Raw genomic sequence first — 20,465 nt, forward strand, 5'->3', positions numbered from 1 at the left:
ATTTTTCACACACACCTACTAGGAAACAGAATTCAAAATATTTATATGGTCTGATCCTATCAAAATATGCAATATTAATATTGTCTCATACACCGTAAGCCTGGTAATAAATGATACCCTGTGAGCTACACTCCGAGGTGCTGAATGTCTGCAACATCTGTGGGACCTGAAGGCAATCAGCACTCTGAGCCATCAGATAACAGGTTTGACGGTCTTGTAGCCAGTCTGACAGTCTGGAGATCTCATTTGCATTTAGAAGAGTGTCATATTCAAATGTATATAATTTTGTGCATTAAATTAAAAATTCAACTGGAACCCTGTGCGTTAAACCCGAGCTGGCTGCAAACTAAGAAATGTTTTCATGGAATTAAAGAAAAAGATCAAACAAATTAGCATCAAAACGAAACGGCAATCTGCTGCTGCAGCCTTTGCCCTTACTAGGTCAAGCATGGGGTACTAAAAAAGCAGAGCTGCCCAGGGTATCTGAAATAATCTAGTATACACAGAAATAGTATTTTGCTCTCCCAGATGAATGAAAGGCAAAAATCAGTCAGCATGAAGTTGAAAGCTCATATAGGATTTCTACAGCAATGCCAGCTCTGATCAATCGAAACATTGTCAGCAGCAGGTTAAGGAGGTATTTATTTAACAAGGGGACAGAATCTAATTGACTTTCCAGGAGAGGAGAGCGAGCAGGCAGGCGAGCGGGCGCCCACTCGTTCCACTCATTGAATCTTACACTGCCCTTTTTCAAGGGGGGCAGGAGCACAAGCCTGTGCTCCTCAGGCACGTATTTTTCCCTCTGCAGACACCAAGGACATCCTTGTGTCCCCGTACAGGGGGTGACAGCAGAGCTGCTGGTGGGCCAGGGGGGATCAAGGCAGCTTTGCTGTAGTGCTTCTGCAGAATGCCTCCCAGCGTCCTGCCGGCATGCTGCAGCACAGACACAGCACCAAACCCTCCTCTCTCCCTGCCTCTGAAGCATTTAAAGTATCCATATAAATCACCAGAAAATAAGGGTTTGACCCAGTTACACATCTTAGGGCTCCTGGCATTCATTTGCTAATGCTAAATGTAATGGAAATCACAGCTTTCCTAAAAAACAGGCAGCAGAGACAGGAAGGGCATTGCTGTTTATGCTCCTACCTGCTTGGTTAGTTGTCACAGTGACTGACACAGCCTGGTCCTGGCTGGGGTTTTGCTTGGACACTCCATTCACTGCCCAGACTTCAAAGGTGTAGTTGGTGTGTGCCAGGAGGTCGGTGATGGAGACTTTGGTGGTTTTCAGGCCATTCTGCTGGGGGCTGAAGTGCACCCCACTGCCACAGGAGCGGCAGCGGCTCAGCTCGCCCGCCCCGCAGCGCTTGCACACCACGTTGTAGGAGATGTCCTCCCGGCCACCCTTGTTCTGCGGGGGGCTCCACTCCAGGTTCACTGAGGTCTCGTTGACATTGGAAATCAGGTGCTGGGGAGCAGATGGAGGGCCTAAAAAGAAAAAAAGTACATGTGTTTTTAGTTGAGAGGAAAAAAAAACCCCAAAGCCTACATAGTAACATCAGAGTTGCACATCCCAGATGCTGTGCAACTCTGATGTTGAATGAGCCTGAGAGCTCAGTATTGCAATTAAACAGGAGTGGGACTTTTTCCTTTTCACTGTTTACACTTGTTTTGAAAAATGTTAAATTTACATATCTTACACTCTTTTTTTCTCCATTATCTCCTAAACAAAGCATCAAATGCACAAACTTCTGCTTCACTTGAGATTTTCAAAGTCCTCCATTACCTACAGGCAGACTCTCATTGAAATTATTATAGAAATATCTCAAGGTATCTTTTTCTGAAAAATATAAGTGCAATATTTTCCAGACAAGTTGATGTCAAATCACATTCAATGAACACTGCAGCCCATCAAGCAGGGACCTGAACATGACACTTCAGCATGCAGGATGGAGATTTGAGTAGGAAGCCAGACACAGAACTAAGGCTTTGAAAGATGGAAAATAAAGTTTACAACAGGGAGTGCTGGAGAAAGTGAAAGAACTGAAGAGGAAAATATGGCAAGCATCTGAAGGAAGGGCTGATAAAAGAAACCTGGTCAGAAACAAGAGACCAGACAGAAAGCTTGGCAATGAGGCTGGATTTGAGACACAAGGTCAGCTTTTCCACCACAGGGATGGGAGACTTCATAAACACGCTGCCAGAGAGCTCCCAGCAGGTTCCAGCACAGGGACTATGGGATCAGAGCACAGAGCCCAAGGCAAGCTGGGCAGGACCTCCCTGGGCAGGCTGGGCAGAGCCCAGAGGCAGAAACGCTCCTGCACCTGCAGCACCTCTCCCTGCCCTGCCCCATGCCGATCAACGCACGGGCACAAATCCTATTGATGTGCTTAAATCCCCACGGGCCTCAAACCCACAGGCAAATTGAAAATGCAGAAGAGCTAATCCTGCAACTCTTAATCTAATTTCAATACAGTTGAGACACACTTTTTGTACCCTTAAATTTTCGGCGGATGATTCAGAGTGAAGCCATGAAAGAGACGGGTATTTCATCCATCCCAAAAGGCTTCCCTGACCATTGCCAGGCAGCCTGCTCTGGGGCAGAGCACACAGGGACTCTGACACACACAGGGCTTTGGGACAGGGCTGCAGGTAAGCACTGCATCAAACTGAAATGAGACAGAATGAGAATGAAGATTGCAAAATGTATCAATCCAAACCAGAACACAATAAAAATAGCTCTGCTTACTGATAGTCAGAGCTTTACGTACAAATATTATTAGCAGAAGAATACTGGAAATAATTTTGTAAAGTCACAAATTCAAGACATAGAAAAGCCCATGAAACTTCCTAGATTTCATCAAGATACATCTGATGGTTGCAATTCTAAAGAAGTTCAACTAGATCTCCTTGCAGGAGAAAGGAAAGGAGAAAGGAAAGGAGAAAGGAAAGGAGAAAGGAAAGGAGAAAGGAAAGGAGAAAGGAAAGGAGAAAGGAAAGGAGAAAGGAAAGGAGAAAGGAAAGGAGAAAGTTCTGGCAAATTTGTCAAACATTATGAAACTATGAACCTGGCAAAAAAGAATCAGCCAACACCAACAGTTTCCATTAAGTGTATAAATAAGTAAGTCATAATCTCTCATATGCCAAAGGTACAAAAACAGTCATTGTGGTAAGACAGGAACCAAATACATTGAAAATGTGAAATTCTACTGAAATTACAAAGTGGCTCATCAAGTGTAACAGCAAAAAGGTTAAGCTGTTAAGGGATGACTATGGGGAAGATTAATTGTGGCTCCCTCCTCAATTTATCAGGTTCATCTCAAAGGAAGCCTGAGGCCTGAACAGGCTGCATAGGACAAGGTTTTGAGGGCTGCATCACCTCATCAGGTCTGTATTTGAATCCACCTGATGTAACACATGCTCAACAGGAGACAGGACTTTTATTTTGAGAGGTAGCTAGGTTAAGAAAAGAGTCTTAAATGACATAGAGCTCCAATGGGTCTTTGGTACCCAAACGAAAGGTCTCTGTGGCAGGGGTAGCTAAACAGGCGTTGTTTGTCTGTTGATTTCAAAAATACAAAATTAATATATTTATTTTGAAAGGAGGGAAATCCTCCCTTCTTGCCAAATCTTTGAAAAAGTCTCTGAGTTAATCAGGGTTGACAGATAGAATTATTGCAAGAAGAGAGAGCTGAGTCCAGCCCCTGAGCCAGGGAGCCCTCTTGCCTGCTGCACCACCAGGCTGCCATTCACGGCTTTTATTTATGCACTGGCAGCATTTTGGACTCCTAAGGAGAAAACCCTTTTGAGTAAAAGATCAGTTACTGAACACAGTAAGAGATGTTTCCTGATCCAAAAACCAGACGAGAAAGAAAAAGGAAAGAAACTGGTTTTAGTCTCTATTCACCATGTGGAAATGGAGGCAGAGGGAGATGTGGTGAGACAAGGGCACACAGGTCATGCTTTGCACATCTGGGCAGTGGTCAGAACTGTCCCATGTCCCAGCCCAATGCCTGTCCCATAAGCAGCTCTCCTTCCCCCAAAAGCTGGCTTTGCCAGCTCCCCTGGGTACGAGAAAGTGGTCTCTGCTTAGCCTGCAAATACACAAGCTTCCCTTTCAAAAATAAACTCTGAGTGCAATGAGGTGGAAGACACTCCTGAAATCGTGAATTCAAGCGGCAGCACAGGAACTGCTGAGCAGGGACTGAACCAAACTCTCTCCAGCCTGGGCTTCCCCAAACTGCCTCACACCTGGGCTCTCTTCAGGGCAGGCAGGTGCACAAGGTAACAACACCTGTGCCTCTGCACTGTCAAGGGAACGGGAAAACCAACACAGGCCTCTGGGGGGAACAGCAGCCTCAGCAGGCTGCAAGCCCAGGTGCACATCGTACGGTGAAGGTCTGCCCTGCACGGAGCAGCAGCCAGAGGCTCTGGGAGCTGAGGCTGTGTGTCCTCCCAGAGACTGCTCAGCACCTGGCAGCAGCAAGCCCTGAACAGAAACTGCTCTGAGGGAAACACCAAGAGCCTGATAGCGAGGAACAGCAAAAGGCATTTTCTTACAGAGCGTTCACTCGCTGCAGCCACACACACGAGAGCATCCACTCAGAGCACAGGCAGGAGAGCTGAGATGAGGTGGTGCCAGTGCAAACACCTCCTTCCCCAGGCAGCACCAGCTCTGCCAGGGCCAAGAATATCCCTGTTTCATGAGGGTATTCCTAAAGCAAAGACCCCCATGGGGGGAGGCTTCACACTACCACAGCTGCAGTCAGAAAGATGTGCCTCTTAGCTCAGATACAGCAGCCAGTTTGGGGTTAAACTCAGACTTAGTCTGATGTCCATTAAGATATTTTCCAAGGCTCTAAGTCCAGTTTCACATGGGAAAATGTGCCAGAATGAATCAAGCTCCTCAGAAGCAAAAAGTCAGTAATTAGTATGTGGGACAGGGCACTGCAGTGTCTAAACAGAGATGCAGTGAAGTGGAAAACCAGGGAAGCAGATGCTTGCAGGTCACAGAGATGAGTGCACCACCTCCAGCATGAAAAGAAAGATGTAGGGGAGTCTCCAAATGGTGGGCTGACATTACAGTGAGAGGAAAAGCAATTTCTTTTCTTCCTGCAGTATAGTCATCAATGGAGCTGTTGGCACAGGGAGCAGGAATAGCTTCAGATTGATGGGCCTGGTTTCAGATGTTAAAACACAGGGCGGATCCGCTCCTTCAATGGTGATCAGGATTTGCTTTGTTTCTGACAACAGAGCCTCTGCCCATAGATGAGGCAAACCCTTTTAGGGCCAGGGCAGGCTGAAATGCCCCCAGGATAGTACCTGGATGAGCCCAGCTAGCAGGACTCCACAGGGAACAGCATCCTGACAGCCAGACCATCACCCTCCACAAACCTGTGTCCTCTGGCAGAAGAATCTAGCTACAGGGCAGATGAGAGAGGAGACAAGGACCTGTGCTTCTGAATCACCACCACCATCTGTAATTTTGTCACAAGTCCCACGATCTACAGCATTTTTCATCAATTTCCTGCCAATGGAAGCTTGCTATTGCATGGGCTATTTGGCATTGTGGAAGAATGGAGCTAATACTGCCACACCGCCTGGAACAGTTTGAAAATGCGACAGTTCCTACAGGAAATCAAAATTAAATCTAAACATTTTAATTCTGAAAACAGATTAATTTTAAAATTCATTTTATGATGTTAGGAAGGCAGGTGCTGTTGTTTCCCCTGCACAGGACAACAGAATCTGAGGGTGGATCTGCAGAGCCAGTCAGTCTTCTCACACCAGTGATTGCAAAGGGGACACAGTTTGATCATGGGGCCTGAAAGCCGGATCCCTCTCCAGCCCCTTTAACCAGCACCCTGAACTGACAGGGGGCTCCTCTGTGGGAACACAGGGAACGGAAGTTTTCAATTTTATTCCTTCCTGGGGCTCCATAAATCTTGCTTCACAATAAAACCATCAAAATCAAGTGAGCCATGAAGCAAATGGGAAGGCCCTGGGTGGAGCAGTTCATTGTGTGTGTCAGGGCTGAGGGAAACACTGCAGAGTCTGTTTAGCAACAAATAATCTTCATCAAGCTAATCTTGCCATCTTCCTCAACCCTCCTATTCGATTTCCTTAAATATATTGGGCAATGCAGATTGTTTGGCTTTCTCTTGCTGCAATAGGCTATAGCCATTCCAGCTGTCTTTCATCCACAGATAGAGAGATCTGTCTGTCTTAAGGACAACACACCCTATGTTAAACAAACATTCAGCAAAACAAGAGTTTTTAAGGCATTAATAGCATAAGCACTACTTGTATTAAAAGGACATATTTTAGCACTCTTTCTACAACTTCAGGCAGTATTTTAACTTTTCATTTATCAACATTTCTCTCCCTCCCTTCCTACACTCAAGTCTCTCTCCAGTCAGAAGCCTCCCACACACGCCTGTACAACTGACAAGGACCTGGTGAAAACCATGACAGGGGCACATACCAACACCTGACTGTCTCCTTCCTTCCTTCCAGACCACAGGAGATCCCTGGGTGCCAGCTGTCTGTGGATTACAGGTCTCTGTGGGCACACTTAAGGAGCTTTGATGATGCACACCAGGGATCTGCAGTGACTCACAGAGAGCTTCCACAGTGAAGACCCAGTAATGAACTCGCTCTCCAGGACTGAAGCAGCACCTGTGGGGTGCAGATGGCAAGGGGACATAGCTGGGAAGCAAACCAGGCTGCAGACTAACATGGGCATAATAACACCTCAGTAAGCTGTTTATTTGCAAGGAGTACAGTATTTTCCATTTAAATCAGCTGCCCTAAAGACTAAGGGGCATCAGAGATAGTTGAGTCAAACATCACCAGGTTGCTTGCCTGCTGTTTGGATGTCATCCAGCTGAGAACGTTATCCCAAAGTCCCTTTCTTCCTGTCCCCAAAGGACAGCAGCACAAATGTAGGAGGCTCAGCCTCACCAGCCTCACAAATCTGGCAAAGCCATTCTGCCAAGGAGAAAGAATGTCTACCCCAATGCAATGAATGATTTCAAAGAAAGATAGCACAAAGGGGATTAGCTACAACTGAGTGAATATTCCTGCTGCCCTGAAGGATCAGTGTGCCCAACCCTTCATGCACACCACGGAGAAAACACAGACCCCAGGACTGCAGTGTGCCCAAGGACAGGGTCTAACCAGGGCAGGCCAGGACTGCAGGGGCAGCACCACCCCAGAGGCACAAGTGGGCAGGAGAGAGCCCCTCCCCTGACAAATGCCATACACCACAAACCCATCCAAAGCCATGGCAGAGGACATGCTCTAGCTGGGCTCCAGAAGCTGGAGGGGCTCCAGGAACACAGGCAGGCAGGGTTGGTTGGTTGTGCAGGGAGACTCCAACCAAGTCTTTCCTCCCTTCCTCCCTACAGCTGCAAACCCGACAGATCCACACAACCAAAAAATATCCCTGAAAACTAACCCTGGGATCTGAAGGTAGATTTGTAAGGGCACTGTGCTGGGGAACTGTATTTAAATGGTTATGACAAAGGTTTTAATATCCCTGGTTTTACATCTTCCTTTTTTATTACTGATCTGCCCAGCAAGGTGTTTCTCTAAAAGTCTCTGTGGGTGTATGCGGTAAATTCAATTACAGTTTTCTACAAGGAGACCAGACAGACTTGTTTGACATCAAGAATACTGTCTTCACTAAACCAGTTAATTTAGTTCAGCAACAGTGTATGGTTAGGAGGCGTGGATTAAAGCACAGAGAACGGAGATGAGAAAGAAATTATTCCCAGCAAAACAGCTCCTGAGTGACCTTGTTGTCCCATAACATGAGAAGAAATAAGAAAGACCTTGCAGCTTGGTTCTCTGCTGCACCAGGGTGACAGGACTCCAGAATCCTACTCTAGACAACTAGCAGCTCCAAATTTTGGGCAAACAACTTTTGTTCACCAAAGACAGACAGGAGTAAAAAAATTCTTCTTTCCTTTTCTCAGAGGTCCCATGGCCACAGGACTGATGATAAAGTGGAGGGCTTTGGTTTGGCCAATTCTATCAGACACAAGTAGCCTTTATATACTATTTTCTTCTGTTGAGAAACAAAAACATCACAAAACAAACCAAAAGGCACTTCAGCACAGGGTTCTTTCTGACAATTAATTCCTTTAAAGTGAATTTAGCACTTCCAAGAAACCCACTCTGGTGACACCCAAAATAAAGCTCTCTTGGCCACAAATAGCTGCCTGTCTGCACATTTCTGTCACAGCCTGGCAGAGGGCTCCTTGAGGAGCTCCTTTTTGTATGCCAGCTCAGTCTTCAGCCATCAACAGTGGTAGTGAATTATTCTGGCAGACACATTACCCATTAAGGACTGAACTGATATTATCAGTATTAGGACTGTAACCACATCTATTTACTACTAGCCTCTGTTATAGTTAAGATTTATTACCTTGAAAGATCTGGCTGTGGGAGGAGATCTATTAAAAATGCAAACTGAAACCCACACTCTCCATGGAAGTGCTAATGGAGATATTTCAAACACATACCTTCAAGAAGGCAAGCCTTTGTTAGGAGCATCCTGTCAGTCACCAGATCAGTGCATTTAAAATGTACCTCCTTTAAAACAGAAATGCTTTCTAAAGGTATGTATGTGACTAAGTAACTAGCATGATGAAACTTTTGAGCCCTGGAAGGAGAAAATGATTAAAAAAATAAGTTACTCCATCTGCTTGGGCACGTGTGTAAAAGCACATTTCTGCAGCAGGTAACGGATGTCTCTGCAGCCAGGGCAGTGGGGATAATTATTTTCAAGTGGGTTGTCACACTGCATTCAGCCTGCGTTCGCCTGACAGTGTGAAATCAGAAGGAAGCTTCATTGGCAATTCCCACCAGACATCAGAAAACCTCAAGCATGTAGAAAAGACTTTAATCTTCTTTAACCATTCCCACACTCTTCTTGAAGAAAATATCACTTCTTTTTTGAGGCAGAAAAAGCAGACTTTAGCTTGATACCATTTCAAAATTATTTTAACAAACAAAAAATATTAAAATACTGTATTAAAATTAAAACAATAATCTGCTGCAGTTTGAAGCTTTCTAGCTTCACCCTAAAACTGTGAAAGCCCTGCAAAAACACTGTTCAATGCAGCTGTGTGCCAGCTATGGGTGTTTGCTAATCAAAGTCAATCAGGCAGACCAGCAGGCCTCAATGGGCTTTGGCCCAGGACTGACAAAAGGATCCTCTTTATGAGCCTGCTCCAGGGACGCTGACCCTCTTCATCTGCCCTGATTTCAAAGGCAACTCGGGGCATTCAGAAATCTTGAGCTAATTCGCTACATAATAAACAAGATTCATACAACAGGGAAGGTTGCTATGACACACCGTGGTTTAAAAGGAGCCCAGGATGAACTGGCCTGTTTTGAATCGGCAGCTTGGCCTTGGCTGCACTACAGAGGAGCAGCAAAGTCTTTGATAAGTTAAAGGAGCAGCAGGCACCTGGGAGCAAGCATCCGACTGCCTAATGGCAAGAAAACCTGACTAGAAATGCTCTATCAGAAGCATGGAAAAGTTTAGCACATCTGCTGTACAAGATCTGAGAGCCAGCTTTTGTGTGTTACACAGCAAGAATAAAGAGACCAAATAAAGAGGTGTACAAAAAATAAAAGGATCCATACAATGAACGCTTCCATAGATCTTTGGAGCATATCTGGAAGTACATCAGGTGCCTTTGAAAGGGCTGGCTCAGGCACAGAGACAGCACTGGGGCTCTGCTGAGACTGCTGGTTGTGTTGGCGGCCTCATCCATGGGGTCACACTGCTGCTCTCTCAACAAGGCCTCACCCCACCGGTACTGTATGGATGGCCTCTAACAACTCTAATCAATGCTCTTTAATTTGATCATGATCCTAGAATCACCTCACCGGGGGCAGGGCTGAGCGTGAAATAGAGAGTATTTCAGAGAGCATGAAAGAGAGAGTATTTCTCTACTATTTGTAGAGAGGGTGCAAAGAAAGTAATTGTTAAATAATCAATGTCTTTAAACACCTTAAAGTTCACTGACTAAAACGTCTGGCAAAGCCATGCCAGGTACAGTGTTCAAGAGGAAGCACTTTGGCCTCTTCTTTCCATCTTATACAGCTTTATTGAACCTGTACAGCAGTGGAGCTGTCGATGTTTCAGCATGTGAGCTGTGATGCCCTTCAGATATGCCTTTGTTGTTGATCTCTAACCATCTGAAAGAAAAGTTCTAACACAGAGTAAATACCTGGGTCCTGTACGTTTAAGCTTGCAAATAAAGCCCACACTTTCCTCAGACAGTTGTATATGTTGCTGCCACTAATTGTTTCTTTCAGCAGTTGTGGACAGGTCCCCTGTTGTTGTGGGCTAATTCACACAAGCAAAGGCAGCTCGGACAGCCCTCACTTCTTGCCTGCCTGGCTATTCCTGACCATTTATCATCACAGATTATGTGCTTTACAACTGGCGAGACCAAAGCCAACAGGCCGCAAGATGCAGCAGTCACTTAAAATACCAGTAATCTGCTCCATTTCCACCCTCTCTCCGCTCTGCATAGTCAGCTTTACAACTGGGTTATAATAAGGCAAATGATTTGGTAAACAATTCTTCATTTATTTACTTGGGCAAGATTCCTTTGACTTCAGCGGGAGTCCTGCCAAGCCAGGGATGCTGGAGCAGCGCCAGTGACAAAATGCCCATTTCACTGGAATGTACGATTTCCTATTTACTTGCCAGGAGTAACCCAGTTACCAGCTTCACAATAGGCTTTGTTCCTTTCACCCAGAGAACAATCCAATTAATAGCTCCTCTCCTAAAAAGGCTAAAGTTAAGCAAAGAGCTCCAGGTACCTCTGGCAGAGGTGTGGGGAAACTGATGCTCGCAGGTACCACTCCTTTGGGCTCTAGGCTTCCCTTCCAAGAGCTGCCATATAAGAACATTTTGCATTGTCACGTATGCTAAGCCATGTTATCACATCTACTCTAATGCACTGTGCTGCAGACAATACCACCTGTGTTCACTCACGCTTTCGAGATAAAAAGAATTCCACTGCGGAAACCAGAAACTTATCTGACAGTCTGACTGGAAAGAAATCCAACCAGAAAAATAAGCTGTTCTGTAATTGGCCCAACTGCTGAATTTCTTATGCTGTTTGCCCTCTAATTTACTTCAACAACTCTACAGAACTAGATCCTGACTAACCAAATCAAAGCCCCCATTTAATTGAGTAAATGTCTCTGTTAATTTAAGGCTCTGGCCAGAAAATCAGAAGACAGCTAATAAACAGTTGCTGTATTTAAAGGAGTGATGATTTCAAGTCTACTGATTATAAACACACACTGTCAAATTACTCCCGTCTCTTCTCAAGCCATAACCACTCCCCTTCTTATTCAATTCCTTCAGCCCATCACCACACACAAGGGGAGACAGCTTTCTCCTTTGAGATTCCCATCACTCACAATCCCTTTCTCTCAGTCTGGCAGCAATGCAGGGATGGATGGTCCATTTTCCCAGCCTACGTGGAGAAGAAAAATCATTCTCTCCTTACAGCCTACCCACTGTTCCCTCCGCTCTTGTAACTGCTGTGCTACAGCTTAAAAGGCATTCTGATGTGCTATTTACATAATGAACAATATCACAGGATGTTTTAAGAACAAAATCATTTACTGAAGGTGCAGACATATATATAAAGATGTGGAAGAGTTATTATGTCATAAATTTAAATTCTGAAGATCAGAGGCTCTACTGGCATATACCTCATACTACAGAGAACAGGCTCCAACAGCAGAGGACTGAAGTAGTGCCAGCACAAGTGTGGAAGTGTGGCAAAGCCAGTGCAAAGCCACCTAAAATGCAGTAGCCAGCACAACTGTGTGGGGTATCCTGCCTCCCTTTTTCCTAGCAGCCACAGTGGTGATAATCCATATCTGACTGGAAACTTAGAAAAGGAACAAGTTCAGCTGAAGGAAAAAGAGCACATTTGCCTATTTATATTGTTTATAGTTTAAGCAATCATTATAAACATGTGCTCAAATAATCAGGTCCTACGTAATTACTCATTTGCAGCCACAGTTATTAGGTAGGTAAATTCACTCTTTTTTTGAAAATGCAGGTCAAATATTTATCTCTGAGATATGTTAAATGTAACACAAGATTAAGTTAAGGGTATATATTACACTGCAACATTAACAAAATTGAAGTGTTTAGACCTTTGAAACCTTTTCTAAAGCCTTGACCTTGGAAACAAATAAGGACAGTGTTATTTTAATGCGCATTCAAATTTTAACAACACAGTCACACAGCTCTAGTGGAATTCACATTGAGTTTCCACTGTAGATTGCTCATCATTTCATTATGGTTCATTATGCTGATAACTGTCAGAAAGCATTAGAAGCAGGAGCCTTGAGTAATAGCACTGAAATGGTAATTTAAAAACAATATACTTTCTGAAGGAAATACAGCAGTGCACTAAATTCAATTAGAAGAGGGGAATGTAAAGACAAGTAAGTGATGTTTGCTGTTTGAAGTCAGGCTATTCAGTTTCTTGATAACCTAGACTGGAGAAGGTCCTTTTAAAGCAGTCACTCTTCTCTTGCATCTCACTACATCTGCTCTTATAATCTCCAAGCTTCTCTGGTACAAACTGTCTTAAATGCAACCGTTTATGAAATATTTCAGGCCATGACAAAGTATCAATCAATCCATCAGTTCCTGTTTGGGTGACACAACTGACTAAATTATTCAGGGTCATTTACTGAGGCAGATTTCAAGCTGGACAGTCCATGATGGTAATCTCTCCTTTGTAAAGGGCTCCCAATTAAAAATCATTAATAATTTGAATTGAACAGACAACATAAACAATACAAAACCGTCCCATTCTGGCTGATAATGTGAGCATTGTTTGTTAAGAGTTAGAGAACCCAACTCATTAATGGTGGGGACGCAGGAGCAACGCCCATTAATTTGGGTGGGAACTGCACCTGCCTGCACCAGGCTGCAATTCACAGGGTATCTCCTTACAGAGAAGGGAATTCAGGGACAAGGGCCATGACTGAGACTGATTTGTTTTCCTGCCTCATGGATTCATGTGTGGGTAAGGCAATTTATTCTCCATTACATTGCTAACCTTATGAAAGACCCCTCCTCTCTGCAAGTACTGAAACAGAATGAAGGCCTGTAGAGTTGCCTGGACATTACTTTTGCTTCCAAAAGGGAAAAGTGTCTCCCATGGTTTGGGCTCAGGTGTATTACAAGTCAATCATCCCATCTCCATGCCCAAAGGACTCAGCTGACAAGCCCACTGTGCTTCAGAGCTCAAAGTCTGAATTCCCAAGTTTGGCCCAAGCAGCAGATCCAGGCTGGCTCTGCCCCTCGGTGCTGACAGACACATTGATGATTATCCCCAGGAAGCAAGTTTGAGGGGAAAGATGCACCAGTACACATGTGTGTGTCAGGGTCTCTGCCTGGCCTTTGACACAGTCCGCTCTGCTCTCTCTACATCCACACTGCCACATTCTGCTCTTACTTGCACAAACTTTACACCAGACATAGTTACTCACTCTAGCAGAGCTGAAATAGAGCAGAATACTAAAACCAGAGTTTGAGTAACTCGCTTAGGAGCCTGATGCCTGGCTTACCTGAGGTTAGACACAGTTTTTACAGCTCAGCAAGGGACAGCAATGTCAGAGAGTAGTGCTATGGGAGGGTGAAACTCTGGAGCACCTCTCCTGGCCAGCACACCAGGAAGTAGCTACTGCTTTTGTTACTTATCATGGGAATTGCAAGAAAGGAAAAGGAAGGGAAATTCTCTAATTCCCTTTCATCTACTAGCACAATCAGTCTAATGGAAAGTCCTAACAGCCTTCCTCCCCCAACCTAGAAGGCAAGATAAATGACAAGGCCAGCCAGTTTACTACTAAAGGAAATCAATAGCCAAGGGTCAAAGCTTTACAAAAACACATCTTAAGAAGGCTGAAGTTCTTAATCTTAAAAAGTGCTTAGGAATAATAAAGAAGGGATCAATCCACAGTCCAATCCAGGTGTTCTTTCCAAATTATCCAATGTTACTTTTATTCACCTGGTCTAATAGTTCTCCAAGTGAACAGAAACCTGATTTTACAAGCCAGTGGAGCAGAGTCTATCTTCTTGCTAGAAGAATGGATCTCAGATACTGTTTTATTTCTTCATTAGTGTGCCGTCACACTGAGTGATTACTAAATGCAGGCCTGAATGAGAATACCAGAGTTAAAGAGAGCATAATGAACAAAGAAGGTGCCTGATTATTATGGCTGTCAGCACAAGGGAATTGGGTTTGTCACCTGGTTTAACCAACTGGTAAGAACTGATTACAGTCTGAATCCACCTGAAAACACCTTTGATGTTTATGCTCCCTTCTGTCTACACGTCTTGTCAGGAAAGTCAGACAAACAGGGACCCTCTTCTGAAGGGCCTTCTGTCAGCAGAGGCCCTCTGAATGCTGTCACTTGCCTGGGATACATGGGCAGAAGCCACTCAGAGGGGCAGCATGGCAAGGGCAGAGCCCCCAGAGCCCTGCACAGCACCACCCTCCCAGCACAGCTAAGGCAGGGCTCAGAGAGGGGCACAGCAGGGCTGGGGGGCAACAGCTGCCCACAGGCCAGCTCAGAAACAGCTCCTGTGGCATCCTTCACCTTGCATCACAGAAATACAAGCCCTTCAGCTACAGGAAAATGCAAAGCTATGAACCAGGACCTCCAGAGACAGGCCTGTTTTCCAAGAGCAGGCGTCCATAGGATTGTGGTGTTGGCTTGCCTCTGCCTGCAAAGCCCTCCTAGGCTGCTGCAGAGATGAAGACTGAGGCCAGCACCACCACAGCCTTTGCCTTTTCTCCTTTCCTCTCTGTATTTTTGGGGTAAAAGACCAAGATCAGGAACTTCAGCTTTGTCTGACCTGCCAAGACAGGAATGGGGAGGAGAGGCTGCAGCAGGCCCAAGACTTGACAAAAAAGGGCTAAGCTTGCAGGGGTACATTTTGCAATAATACCAGCAAACATACAGATCATTTGCTTACCATTTCCCCATCTGGAAATGTTTTGCTCTCTCCTCATACTTCCCTAACTGCACATGCCTATTTAAATTCAACCAGTTGATTACTAATTTGATTTCAATTTGGTCGAGATATCCTTCACAAGGACCAGGGCTTTGAAAAACTTTTGTTGGTATAATATTATTCAGGGTGTACATTTCACACAATAGTTTTGTTGTTGCAGAAAGACATTTTCTCTATCAAACTGGTCACGTTTTAGATCTAGTAGTGTAAATTATATTATAGAAAGCATGTTCTTGCCCATTTAGACAAGGTTTCACAATACAGTTAGACTCCATTCCCAGTCAATACTTGGCAAGGGATACATGCACCACTCTGCTTCCTACTAAGCAAAAGCAGCTGCTCTTGGCTATGCCCTGGCCTCCTCAACCACCACCCAGCAGAACTCACTGCTGAAAAGAAGGAAATCACTGGAGAACAGCTGGAATCAAGGGGGGTTGGGGAAGGGATGAGTGCTAACTTAGTTATGGACATGCTCTGTTTCTGCCTTGTAAGGGAGAAATTAAAGTTTAAATAAATGTGAGTCATCTCTCACAAAATTAATCCTCAATATATTAAAATGTTACAAAAGAAGTATCTCAGCTTTTCTTCACTCAGACACACACACACTCTCTCTCTACATAAATATACAGCTGAACTCCAAAAATCTGGAAACACTTCCAATAGTTTTCAGAGAATGCCACACATGGATATCCCCCTGGTAAAATACAGCCCTTTCACTTATTGTTTCAAACTGCTCTGCTCCTAAGAAAGTGAAAACCAAGGAATTGATGATCACAATTTAACACCAGGACATGCCTGGAATCCCAGGTCTTCAACAGCATGAGCCATTAACCAACACATAGGACAAGGAGTTTATCTAGCAACGCTGTGACTGTGCTCAATGCTTCTCTCCTTCTCCCTGATGAAGGCATTTTGGTGGAGCTAAAGGAAATTCCATTTGCTGCACATGATGCATTTTCCTACACAGGATAAAATAAACCATGCATTGGGGTTTCATTAAAGTTTAAGATTTATTATTACCACCCCTTTCAGATGAACACTTGGGTTCCTAAGGGTCACCAGCTATATTTCAAGCAAATTAGAAATATAATGAGATTATAAATATTGCCTGTTTACCTGAGGTCATATTCATATCTACAAATATTCATATTTAAAGATATGAAAGGTGATGTGCACTACTGGCCAGGTGCTCAGACGGGAACTGAGGCCTGTACTTTACTTCTAGCTGTGTTACTAAGGTGTGCAAGTCCCTCTTTTGTAGCTGTGTCTCCTGATTTATTTATACTACGACCTCACAAGGGTCAGCACAACCATGCCACCATTAGGAACTGAGGGCTGAGAACTAACACTGTCACTCAGAAGTGTGACCCAAAATGCAAACTGCATCAGCAAAGGGCCACAAGAGCTACTGAATGCTGCTGTCAGAAGCAGAGCACATTTTAGAGACACAGGGAATAGGTGATAAAAGGGGCAGGAGATTGCTCAAAGACCAACTCACGAGTGCAGGGCATGGAGGCAGCGTCGCTTTCGGCTCGGAAGAAGCCGCGATCGCAGGTGCAGGACGTGGAGCCTTCCCAGATGGAGTAGCTGTGGGGAGGGCACTTGGCACAGGCAGCGTCAGTCGAGAGAGCCTTGTAGTATCCGATTTTGCAAGCTAGATGGAGGAACAGGAAGGGAGAGTGTTACTGGCCCGGGCTGTGATCATAAATTGCTAGCTTACTCATTCAAAATCAAGGCAGGAGACGTTTCAAAGAGATCTAATGATGTCCTCTTAGCCCCAGGTGAAGAATTAACAATCATCACACTCTTAATGAGTAGTCCTACGTCAGGGGATACTGATTTCTAATTCCAACAAGGAGCCATTTTAAAAGCTGGCTTAGAGATGGCAAAAAAAAAATTTGTACTCTTCTGTTGACACTGCCAGAAAATCAGCTGCCTCTTTGTGCTTACTGTGGAGTCCCATGTGGCTTAACCCATGTCCACCTGCACCCCACACACACAGAGCGTGACAAAAGGGGTGCAATTGGTTTATTCTATGACCACTTAAGGAATGGCAGCTGACAGTCAGACACTGCCAATTTTTAAGAGGGAGTGGGACAGGAACCCAGCATGCCCGGAAATGGCACATCTCCCTCCTGGCAAGGCAGAATTCATTTGGCTCTTTCTCCCCAAGGGAGGAGATCAGCAATGCTCTCCCCTGCTCAAAGCTGGAGCACAGCAGTAACTGCACCACTGCCACCCGGGCCCACGTGCAGTTGGCAAGCTTTTGGTGACTTCAGCTTCATAAAAGCTACTTTTACATCACTTGGAAAAAACTCATTAGCATCATTAATAACACATTTTCATGGTGGCTAACAGGTATGTCATCCTAGAAATTTCTCCCTTGGCTAGAGAAAAAAGCCCACCATCACCACCACTGGCTTTTAGCACTGCAGAGAAGAGAGAAAACTCCCAGGCATGCAAACCAGTAAAAAAGAAATGCTGTTCCCAGTATTTACTGTGTGACTCACTCCCACATCTTGTCATTTATCACCTACACTACCTTTAGGGTTCCCCTGCTACACACAGGCTCCTGTTGGGAAGGCATAAGTCCCCTCACAGCTAGGGCTCACTCTTGCTGTTCCAACCTTCCCTTAGTCCCCCTCACTCTTTCCCTGCTTCTCTTATGAAGCTCTCCTTCACAAGAGGAAATAGAGGGGGATATTAGTAACACGTTTATAAAAGAGCAAGTTACTTCATTCCTATTAGCCAAAGCCATTTATGAAATGTCCTTAACGAGTCCTGACTTTACGATGTGCCACATGCCGTGTGCGAGAGCGCTGGGAGATCAGCCTGGTGACACTCACTGGGGCTGCCACAGGACCAGAGGAGCCTGGGAAAACACATTGCTCAAGTGACTGAGATTTACAGAGCTCACATGCATCGTGGTATTAGATAAGGTTTGACTTGCAAGGTGTGTTTTGGCTATGCTTCAAACAGCCTTGGGGTTTCCATTAAAATCAGCAGCTACAGCTCTGGCAGGGAGAACTGCAGGGGTTAAACCCAGCCTGCCCCATGTCAAGAACAATTTTGGTCCCTGAACACAAATTCAAAGCCCCCATGTCTGCCAGGCACCATCAGAATGCAAAGGCAACTCCTGGAAAACAGTTTATTCTGCCTGGGATGGGAATTGCCCAGCAAAACAAACAAACAAACAAACTAACTAACTAACCCTTCTTTTTTTAATATATGATTTGCACTATCTGGTGAGCAAGTTGCCATATCACTATGTGTTCTGGGCTTAGCAACAGCAGCAATCAAGTGGCAGATGCTGGTCTTAGAGATTACTCCTGGCTTTCACTGTCACAGCTCAGATGAGAAATATGCCTAAGTCTGTGTATGACCAGGAGAGACACCCACAGGAAGGATCTTGCTGCCACATATAAAGACAAGGCATTGAAAAACAGAATACAAGAGGAAACCAATCTGACTGCCTTTATCCACAAAATTCTTTCTATCATTCACAGTTTTAACACTAAACACGTAAACTAATATTACTCTTAATATGAACATCACGAACCACAGAAATCATTGAACAGTGAGCTATCTTTAGCATATTTGGGGTATTAAAATACTCCAACAATTCAGCAATTCAACTTCAACAATTTAGCTCAAGGCTGAAAATCCTATTTGGGCTATAACATGCTTCTAGAAAGACACGAAAATATTGCAGGTAAAGATTTTTGTGACCATTCCTCCCTATCTTTTCGTACTCCATGGTCCAAAAGGGAATAGATGTATTCACTGGGTACTGCAAGGTCAACACTCTGTAACTCAAGGATTTTTTCCCCCTCGTTTCATGCACTGTATTTTCTTTTCTACTATATTAAGCCAAGATCATTAATATTTCAAGACCTGAAGAAAGCTCTCCATACACACTGGCTGCTCCTAAAGCACACACAGCCATTTTGCTTCAAAAATCAACTACTCCTGAAGACAGTTTTCTTCATTTTTGTGCGCTCAGAGATTCACCACATTTCAGAACAGACATAAAAGGGCATTAGAGAATGTGCTGCATTAAACCAGGAGTTCTTTGCCCCCACGAGCTCCATGGTAGCACCACTTAAAAACTCGAACCTAATCCTGTAAAAGCTGTTCTTAGCATGAAGTGCTGCTGACACACCTATTACAACTACAGATGGACTTTTTTTTGAAGGGTAATGATTTAGTAGGCAAACAAGAAGCCTGTACAGAACTCATTCCCTGGAAGTCTTTATTGCTTGCTCATGACAAATCTTCATGCAGCTGCTTTTCTAGGAAGGATTTGCTGGGTGAGACCCAGCATGAATGGGGTTCTTACACAGTTTTCGAAAGATGCCTTTGTAAAAAGATTAGTTCACATGTGCAATGCAAACTTTGAGTTCAATTTCTTAGCTTTGCCTTAATTAGTTCTTTCTGTGAGGTTTCTTTTTGTTTTTTGAAGGAGAAAAAAAATTTTCTCACATTCAAGTCACCCCCAAGTGTAACACGGTTACAATCCACTGCACCACATTCAGGGGAAATTCTCAAACAAAAATATTTTCACCTCACAGTTTTTCCAGAACAAATCACATTAATTTAAATGGACATCAGCTTGAAATAATCATGCTGATGTCTTTGAGTTATAATACTAACATCTATTTGATTTCTATTTCTCTTAAAGCAAGACAAAATCTGGCAAACATTGCTGATCATTATTACATGCCTTTTTCCTTCTTTTTTCCAAATATATCAGAGTGATGCATGTCAAAACTTCAAAAATTGCTCTGAAGAATTATGGAACTTCAGTCAAATCTAGCTGTAAATTTTCTCAAGCTGTTTTTCCAACTCTGTTTTCACATTAAAACCTGATTTTCAGACTTAAAGATTCCTCAAAAAAAGAGAAAGAATACGTGTGTGGGCTGCAAAGTCTGCTTGCTTGGTTTCTCCAAATGCTCAATTTTTGACTAGAAAATTTCAGGCAGCAATTTCAGAATTTAAAAACTCATCTCATAGTGGATGGGGCTCTAATCACATTCTTTTTAAACAATGCTACAACAAAATACTTGGATTAAATTGGTTTTAACTATTTTTAAATAAGCTCTGCTCTGTTGTTGGTTTTTTACTGGGGGCAGGGGAAATATTTAAGAAAATTATTCTTTCAAATTTAGAGTTGTTTAAAAAAATATCCCCCAGTACTTGCTCTTAAATTGTTCCTTTATCCTTGTGGAAATGGCAGTAATTCCTTCTGAGTTAGGAAAAGGCTTGGCACACCTAATAGTCCTTTAAAAAAAAATTAAATTGCGTAATGTTCGCAAAGGGCTCAATAAAGACATAATCCCAACCTCTTTGCTGACAAATTCCTAAACTATTAAAAATGCAGTGC

General features: G+C 43.9%; 1 protein-coding gene across 3 annotated transcripts in view; it reads right to left on the minus strand.

Moving 5' to 3' along the window:
* The window catches only part of EPHA4 (EPH receptor A4), a 105,224-nt gene that overhangs the window by 47,435 nt on the left and 37,324 nt on the right, over nucleotides 1-20,465 (minus strand). For all 3 annotated transcript variants that reach the window (XM_071437473.1, XM_071437474.1, XM_071437476.1), the window contains exons 4-5: nucleotides 16,581-16,736; nucleotides 1,147-1,485 (exon numbers count right to left, since the gene is read on the minus strand). In XM_071437473.1, the coding sequence (XP_071293574.1) occupies nucleotides 1,147-1,485; nucleotides 16,581-16,736 (495 nt within the window). The remainder of the gene's footprint in view (nucleotides 1-1,146; nucleotides 1,486-16,580; nucleotides 16,737-20,465) is intronic.

This window comes from Agelaius tricolor, unplaced genomic scaffold (genome assembly GCF_023055355.1).
Source record: "Agelaius tricolor isolate 1412-34295 unplaced genomic scaffold, bAgeTri1.0.p SCAF_12, whole genome shotgun sequence".
Taxonomy (NCBI): domain Eukaryota; kingdom Metazoa; phylum Chordata; class Aves; order Passeriformes; family Icteridae; genus Agelaius; species Agelaius tricolor.